Source organism: Rutidosis leptorrhynchoides, chromosome 1, assembly GCF_046630445.1.
Source record: "Rutidosis leptorrhynchoides isolate AG116_Rl617_1_P2 chromosome 1, CSIRO_AGI_Rlap_v1, whole genome shotgun sequence".
Taxonomy (NCBI): Eukaryota; Viridiplantae; Streptophyta; class Magnoliopsida; order Asterales; family Asteraceae; genus Rutidosis; species Rutidosis leptorrhynchoides.
In genome coordinates this window covers 338,891,597-338,901,391 of record NC_092333.1, presented here as the reverse complement: position 1 = coordinate 338,901,391, position 9,795 = coordinate 338,891,597, and the positions used below count along the sequence as shown (strand labels likewise).

General features: G+C 26.5%; 1 protein-coding gene across 1 annotated transcript; it reads left to right on the top strand.

Annotated features, from left to right (window-relative positions):
• Window positions 1-4,291: 4,291 nt before the first annotated feature.
• LOC139899522 (uncharacterized mitochondrial protein AtMg00810-like) lies at window positions 4,292-4,648 on the top strand. Its single transcript, XM_071882360.1, has one exon. The coding sequence runs from the start codon at window positions 4,292-4,294 to the stop codon at window positions 4,646-4,648; it is 357 nt and encodes a 118-aa protein (XP_071738461.1).
• Window positions 4,649-9,795: the final 5,147 nt, after the last annotated feature.

Below are 9,795 nucleotides of genomic sequence, written 5' to 3'. Positions count from 1 at the left end.
TTTAATGGGTAGGTACTGTGACAACCCGGAAATTTCTGAACAAATTTAAACTTAATCTTTATATGTTTTCGACATGATAATTAAAGTCTGTAATGTTGAAATCTCAAAAACTTTGAACTGTGTTCATATATTTATTTACCCTTTGAGTGTGCTCGACTATTCACGAACATTTATGTGTATATAGATGTGTATATATAATATATAGTTATATTAATTGAAAACGATAACAAAGTATTAGATGTATAATACTTTACATGGACGTATTTGATTCAATATATGTTTAATATATTTATCGACGGAATTGAAAGATAATATCAAATTATTGAATTATCAGATACATTGTGATATGATTACGGGTCTCTATTGTGAGGTCCGCGTTGATTTGAGAAATCGTTTCTTTTTAACGGTATTCGGAATAAATGGTAAAGTGATTTACAAGTAAGAACAAATGTGTCAATTAACGGGAACTAGACAAAAGTTAGTGGAGATTCCTGTTTAATTTTTTTTTTTCAAAACATGTTTTACAATAATTACCTTGTGACTACTCCCGACGATTCACGAACAATTGTGTATAAATAAATATGTAAATATGATATAATTAATAAATTGTATTATATTAAATTTAATTACAAGTTTGAATATAATTGTTATATTAATATTATTATCATTACTATCATTATTATTATTGTTAAAATTAATATTATTATTTGTATTAATAATATTATTACTTCTCATATAAATTATATATATTTATATATATATTTATATATAAAATTTGATATGTACAAGTTATTATATTTATTAATATCATTAATAATATTATTTTAATTAGTATTGTTATTAGTATCATTTATAAGATTATTATTATCATTTTTATAATTATTATTATAATTATCATTATATTTGTATTATTATTATTAATATAATAATCAATATTATTAATATCATTAATATCATTATTAACATTATTATTAATAATTATTATTATCAAAGTTATTAATACTATTATTATTATTATTATGTATTATTATTATTATTAATAATGACAATATTATTATTAATAAGTTTATATTTATTAATTATTAATAGAAAATATAATTTATAAAAGCAGATATTTTACGCAAATCTGTTATCCATCTCAATCTGATTTATATTTTTATCTTCATCTCCTGTTGGAGAATTTGTTTCTGTCGACCACCATCACTACCCAACAATCGATCGTATCATGTTTACTGCTCCAATTATTCGTTCATCATCTTTATCATCCGTTATATACTGCCTTTAGCTGTTGTCAATCAGAATCAAACCCAAAATAATTTAAAAATGAGTTCATCTTTTTTCTTTGTGAACTGTTTTCATCAATAGATCAATACCATGTCAATTATCAAAATCTAAATATGCAGTTGTGTTAGAAATCATATAGTCGAATTACCTACAAAACTACAGATCCTAATTCATCCGATTGATTCCGAATTTAGAAGTCACAGTTCAAACAAAAAAAAGTCAACTGTTTCTTGTTAATTCAAATTCGTAGTTTAGATGATGTTCCTGGTGTAATTGATGATCTCCGAAGGTTTTAGGAAGGATTTGCTACATAATTCATGCTGTAATTATCATCTGAAACCGTCTTAAATTCATCATCAATGTTTGAGTTCTTGTGTTCTTCGTGAAAGACTGCTACTGCTGTTGCTGTTTACATTTTTTTTTCTTTCTTTTAATCAAGATCAACCACATTCAGGTTGTTTCTATTTCATTTGCAAATCCTAAACCGAATCATTGATTCACTGCTATTGATGTTGTCCTCGATCTCAGTTTGAAGAAGAAGAAGGAACAAACAGAAATTTGGTTTAAATAAATTTATAGTGTAAATTAAAACAGAAAGGTATCAAGCAGAACATTGGTTAGGGTGTTGACGGTGTAGCTAGAGGTCACGAGTTCGAGCCCGGTTCAGGCCAATTTTTTTTTTTTAGAAAAGCTTTTGAAGGTATATTTCATTACCAAAATTATTATTAAAATTATTATTGTTATTATAATTAGTACTATAATTATTAATGTTATTATTTATCACTTATTATTATTATTATGATTATAGTAAGTATAATTATTATTAATATTGTTATTACTAATATTATTATTATTACCAAGTATTATTGTTATTATCATTAATATTAATATCATTATCATTACTAGTACTAGTATTATCACTAAATATTATTATTATTATTATTATTATTATTATTATTATTATGATTATTATTAATATAAGTATTACTATTATTATTATGATTAGGATTACGAATTAATGTTATAGAAGCTTTAGTTATTAGTTTAGAAATTAAACATGAAGATTATGATTATGATTAACATAAGTATTGTTATTAATATTATCACTAGTAATGAAATTGCTATAATAATAATTATTATTAAGTATTATTTATTATTATAAAAATTATTATTTTCATTATCATTATTAATGAACTTTTCATTTTATTAAAAATTACTGTTATTATCATTATTATAAGATTTATTATTAAAACTAACATTAATATTATTATTAATATAATCATTAATATTATTATCATTATCATTAATACTAGTATTATCATTATTATTATTTTAATCACTACTAATATTATTTTGGTATTATTATAATTACTATTTTAACAAACAAATGAAATACATATATATATAAAATATTTAATACATATAACATAACAAAATTTATATATATAAAAATGAATATATATTAATAATGAAATATATAAGTTACTAATATAAAAATTATATCATTAATAATATATATATATATATATATATATATATATATATATAATTGTTCAATTACAAGGATATATATTAATATATATACAAATGATATAGGTTCGTGAATCCGAGACCAACCCTGCATTGTTCAGTATCGTCAAAATGAATATTTTTACTACAAAATATTGTATCGTGAGTTCATTTGCTCCCTTTTTAAATTCTTTTGCAATATATATTTTTGGGACTTAGAATACACGCGCTACTTTTATAAATGTTTGACGAAATAGACACAAGTAATCGAAACTACATTCTATGGTTGGATTATCGAAATCGAATATACCCCTTTTTAGCTCGGTAGCCTAAGAATTGGTGTTTATTATAATTGCCAACAATTGACGCGAATCCGAAAGATAGATCTATGGACCTTGACACGTCCCATTCGGGTTACGAATGCTTTAGTACTTCGATTATCATATCCGATGAGAGTCCCGGAATGATGGGGATATTCTATATGCATCCTGTTAGTTCGATTATCAAGCGTTCACCATATGAATGATTTTTAATTCGCGAGTTACACGTATTATTTTGTACTCGGGTTACGTGTACAATTAAATATCTGGAAATCTTGTGGTCTATTAAAATGATGAAAATGAATGATTATGATAAACTAATGAATTCACCAACCTTTTGGTTGACACTTGAAAGCATGTTTAGTCTCAGGTATTAAAGAAATCTTTCGTTGTGCATTTGCTCATTTTAAAGATATTACTTGGAGTCATTCATGGCATATTTCAAAAGACGTTGCATTCAAGTCGTTGAGTTCAATAAAGATTATTATTAAGTAAATGACAGATTAGGTCATTTATAGTTTGGATATTTTGAAATGGTATGCATACGTGTCAAATTTCGTTGTAATGAAAATTTGTCTTTTAAAAACGAAAAAGTGTTTGTAAAATGTATCATATAGAGGTCAAATACCTCGCAATGAAATCAATTATAATGTAACGTTTATAATCGATATGAACGGGGCATTTCAAATGTTATTCGTAACAAGGCTAGGTTAGTAGCAAAGATTTATCAGCAAGATCCAGAATTCGACTAAGATGAAGTTTTTGCTCCTGTTGCCAGATTGGAAGCAATTCTTATTTTCTTGGCATTCGCTTCATTCATGAAATTCAAAGTTTATCAGATGGATGTCAAGAGTGCTTTTCTTTATGGCAAGCTAAATGAAAGAGTATATGTCAATCAACCACCGGGTTTTGAAGATCTTCTTCATCCTGACAAAGTTTACCATTTACGGAGAGCCCTTTATGGACTACATCAAGCCCCACGTTCTTGGTATGGGCGTTTATCTAGTTATCTTATCGAAAAAGCATATCAAATGGGCATGGTAAACTGTACTCTGTTCAATAAAGTACAAGGTGACGACATTATCTTGGTCCATATTTATGTTGACGATATCATTTTCGGTTCTACTAAGCAGGAACTGGTCGATGAGTTCGAGCAGGTTATGAAGGATGAATTCGAAATGAGCAAATTGGGTCTGTTACATTATTTTCTTGGATTGAAAGTCGAACAAACAGATAACGAGATCTTTCTGCACCAAGCAAAATATGTGAATGATATACTAGAACTGTTCTGTATGACTCAAGAACGTCCAGTTTCTATCCCATTAGCAGTTAATCATGGAATTTCTTTAGATTCTGAAGGGGAACCTGTTGATCCAACTTACTATCGAGCAATCATCGGATCGCTCATGTATCTTACTGCGTTAAAGCCGGATATAATGTTCGCGACATGTCTCTGTGCTCGATACCAAGTTAATCCGAACACAGTTCACCTTACAACTGCTAAAAGGATTTTACGTTATCTCTTATTCTCCTAATCTTGGCATATGGTATTCTAACGATGAAAAGTTTGATCTTGTAGTTTACAGTGATTCAGATTATGCAGGTTGCAAATTCAACAACAAATCAACATCAGGAGGATATCAATTCAATTGACTATTTTCATATTCAATTGACCTTGACTATTCTCGACGATTCACGAACAAATGTTGTAAATAAATAGATAGATAAATATAAACATAGGCATATATAATAAATTAAAATAATAAGATACAATTTGATAAATTAGATTAAGTATGTAAATTAATATGCAAAATAATAAATGGATATTAAAATAAAGCTATATATAAATATAAATATATGTGATTTCTATAAATAAATTATTGTGATATGTATATTGGAATGCATATCACAAGTATAGATATTATATGTTATTATATATATATATATATATATATATATATATATATATATATATATATATATATATATATATATATATATATATATATATATATATATATATATATATTATTAAACAGTACATGATTAATATTATGTAATATTAATAGCTTAAACATAATTGCAAGTTAAAAATATAGTTGATATATTACTGTTATTACTTCATTATTATTATTAATATTAATTAATATTAAGGTTAATATCGTTACTATTGATATTATTATATATAATGTATATATGAAATTAGATACATTTAATTGGCTATATTATCATTAAATCTTATTATTATCATTATCAATATCAATATTATTATGATTTTTAATTAATATTACGATAATTATTATTATTATCATTACTAAAAATCATCATTTTTATTATTATCATTATCATTATCTTATTTACCTTTATTATATCTTATTATTTTTATAATGAAATCAGATTTACATCACAATCAAAAATCTGTACTCTTGTCTTGGATCGGGATTACAGACTATTTCAATTCAATATACATACAAAATAGTTAAAGTTATTCACTTGCTTTATTTTTTTTCACTTGATTGGAATTAAGAGTACTTCATGTCTACAATTCATTACACATCCAAATCCACCCTCACTACACAACAACTTTGAATTCCATTAAGTAATATATCAATCCATTAAATTACTGAGAGCATTCACGAAATAAAAAAAATTTAATAAAAACTGGAATGTTTATCCTCTGTTATTGGGTCATCTCTCCAAAAACCACAACTACAAATTTAATTCAAAATTTGGAAATGCAGTTCTATTGTGAATGATCTAAGTAACATATCTGTAAGTTTTCAACTTCAAATTTTTAATATCAAGATCAAATTTTGGAGTCAAAGTCTTGATTTCAAAAGTCAAAGGAATCGTTCATAATAAAATTCGAATTCGATTTGAGGTTTCAATTTAAATTAAAGATTCAGAAAGCTTCTAAAGATGATTCATAACCTTTTTCATTCTGTAATTGTGGTATAAAACATTCTAAAAATTCAGATTTGATTTCAAGTTCATCGTATTTATGACTGTGATTAACAATAACTCCAATTCGAATTCCATTTCAAAATATATAAATATAGTGATGTTAGGAATCTTATGAACGAACTTCCTGTAAAAATTCAGCCTCCAAATCTTTAAATTGAGTGTTAATTTCTGAGTCAAAGTTTTAGTTTTAATAAGTCAAAAATTGTTCTTCGATCAAATTTAAATTATCTGTTATAGATGATGTTAAATTGATAATTTGTAAAGTTTATATGAAGCATTTTCAATACAAGTTATGTTATAACATTTTTCTAAAACAATCTTAATTTCAAAATCCATTATTGAGTTTTTTTTTTGTTCTTCTTTTCTCGAACAGCAAACCTGTTCTTATTTATTCAATTTGTTTTTCATTTTCTTTAAATATAAACAAACACAAATGGTTAGTTAGTAATTAGGTTTAATAAAAGGTTTGAGAGAGAGTTGGATCTCTGGTCGACTGGTACCTGAGGAAGAAAGTTAAAGACGACATATTAAGGTTAAACAAATTTGAATCGGTTTTAAAACAGAAAGTCACCAACAGAGTAGTGGTTAGAGAGTGATGATGGGGAACGAGAGGTCGCGGGTTCAAGTCCCGGCTTGGACAGTTTCTTTCTTTTTACTCATTCTAATTAAGGTAGCCTTTTATTTATAGTTTTATTATTATTATTATTATTATTATTATTATTATTATTATTATTATTATTATTATTATTATTATTATTATTATTATTTTGATTATCATTATTGTTATTACTATGATTATTATTGTTATTATTATTATTCTTATTATAGTTACTAATATAATATTATTTTTGATCATGATTGTTATTAAATACAAAGATAAAAGGTATAATTATTATTATCACTAATATTATCATTACTAGTATTATCATTAATATTATTAATTTTACCAAGTATTATTAATACAAGTATTAAGGATCAATTATTGATATTATTATTATTAATCCCATTAATATTTGTAATAGTATCATTTTTGTGACTATTAGTATTATTATTATTGCTATTAAACAAATGTATTATTATTAACAATATCATTATTATCATTAATATTATCATTTTTAATAAAGTAGTTATTATTATTATTATTATTATTAAATCATTAATACTATAAATAGTAACATTAATATTTTTACAAGTATTACTATTAATATCATTGTTATTATCACTAATAGAGTTATTATTAACATAAGTATATTATTAATGTTATTACCATTATTTTTTTACTAATGTTAGCTTAATATAATTAAGACTACTGTTTCGATAAACAAATGAAATACATACATATATATATATATATATTTAACACATATAACATAACAAAATTTAATATTTTTATATACAAAATGAACATATAAAACATATATATATATATATATATATATATATATATATATATATATATATATATATATATATATATATATATATATATATATATATATATATATATATATATATATATATATATATATATATATATATATATAATTAACATAAAAATGATATAACTAATACACTTATACATATATGTGTTCAATTACAACTATGAATATTAATAAATATACAATTGATATAGGTTTGTGAATCCGAGGCCAACCCTATACTTTTTCAAGGTCGTCATATGTATTATTACTACAAAATACAGTATGGTGAGTTTCATTTGCTCCCTTTTTAAATGCTTTTGCAATATATATTTTTAGGACTGAGAATACATGCGCTGCTTTTATAAATGTTTTACGAAATAGACATAAGTAATCGAAAACTACATTATATGGTTGGATTATTAATCCGAATATGGCCACTTCAAGTCTGGTAACCTAAGAATTTAGGGAAATGGCCCCTGATTGACGCGAATCCTAAAGATAGATCTATGGACCTTGACAATTCCTATTCGGGGTACGAATTCTTTAGTACTTCGAGATTATTATACAGACGAGAGGTTCTGTTTTGGGGATATTCTATGCATTAAGTTAACGTCGGTTACCAGGTGTTCAATCTATATGAATGATTATTTTTGTCTCTATGCATGGGACGTATATTTATGAGAAATGAAAATCTTGTGGTCTATTAAAATGTTGGAAATGATTATTTATGTTAAACTAATGAACTCACCAACCTTTTGGTTGACACTTGAAAGCATGTTTATTCTTAGGTACGAAAGAAATCTTCCGTTGTGCATTTGCTCATTTTATAGATATTACTTGGAGTCATTCATGGCATATTTCAAAAGACGTTGCATTCGAGTCGTCGAGTTCATCAAGATTATTATTAAGTCAATTATAGTTGGATATATTATGAAATGGTATGCATGCCTGTCAACTTTCGATGTAATGAAAGATTGTCTTTTCAAAAACGAATGCAATGTTTGTAAAATGTATCATATAGAGGTCAAGTACCTCGCGATGTAATCAACTGTTGTGAATCGTTTATGATCGATATGGATTTCGTCCGGATGGATTAGGATGGGTCTCTACAGTTGGTATCAGAGCGGTGGTCTTAGCGAACCAGGTCTTGCATTAGTGTGTCTAACTGATAGTCGTTAGGATGCATTAGTGAGTCTGGACTTTGACCGTGTCTGCATGTCAAAAGTTTTGCTTATCATTTTTGTCGGAAATCATCTGCTTATCATCCTTAGGAAATTACCTGCTCATTATTCTTAGTCTAGACACATCTTACTGCATTGATTGCATGAATAGTGTATAGACAAATCCATATCTTAGCGTATCTGTTACTGTAGACTTTATCTGACACGTTTCCTTAATTTCCTCCGTAATCTACGGAATCTTCTGTACTATATTAGATATTCTATATACCTAGAATATTATCCGATAACCGAAAATCATTTCATATCGAAAATCCTCTAACTGATCATAAGAGATGGATCCTACACCTAGCTTGGATTCCATTAGTTTCGGAAGCAATTTCGAGATGCGTATTGAAGTAGACTCCGAAGTCAATGAACCCGAAGTGTCTCCGCCGTTTAGCTATTTTTCTTTCTGGAGGAGATGGGGGTAGGTCCGAGACTTACGCACTCGATGGAGAAATGGAGAAGGCGAGCCCTACCACGAACCAAACTTACCTCCTAACGTCGGAGAAAACGATGTACTCACCGGTGAACCTATGCGCAACACTGTATTCACCCTTCTTGCTAAAGTTTTCCATCTCAAAGGTCGCATTACTGCAAACTCAAAAAATATTCAACCTCTACTTCCGAATATCAATCAAAGGGGAATATTAGAAGAAGTTAGGGAACTTCGAATTGATAATCAAGATCTATCGAATCAGATGAGTGGATGGATAAAAATGATAGAGGGTAGGATAGAAACCCTGAAAAGAATGGTGCGTGATTTACAAGCTATACTTACTACACCAACATCATCACCAACCTTAGCACAAACAACACTTGTAGCACCGACAGCAACTGTACCACCATCAGCAGCACCAGCAGCATAACCAGTACCAACAACAACAATAACAACATCATCACACATCTCAACCTCGAAATCTATACCTCAAGCATAAATATCGTTCTACGAATCGTTCTACATAAACTATCTTCGTCCTTCATGGTGATTATGTAATCTTTAATGTTTTAGAGATTATGTACTCTAGTTCTAACCAAAAAGCAAATGAGATTAATATCATATTAACTCATTAGATC

Coding starts and splice junctions, on each gene's coding strand:
- LOC139899522 (XM_071882360.1), top strand. CDS start 4,292: ATGAGCAAATTGGGTCTGTTACATTATTTTCTTGGATTGAAAGTCGAA.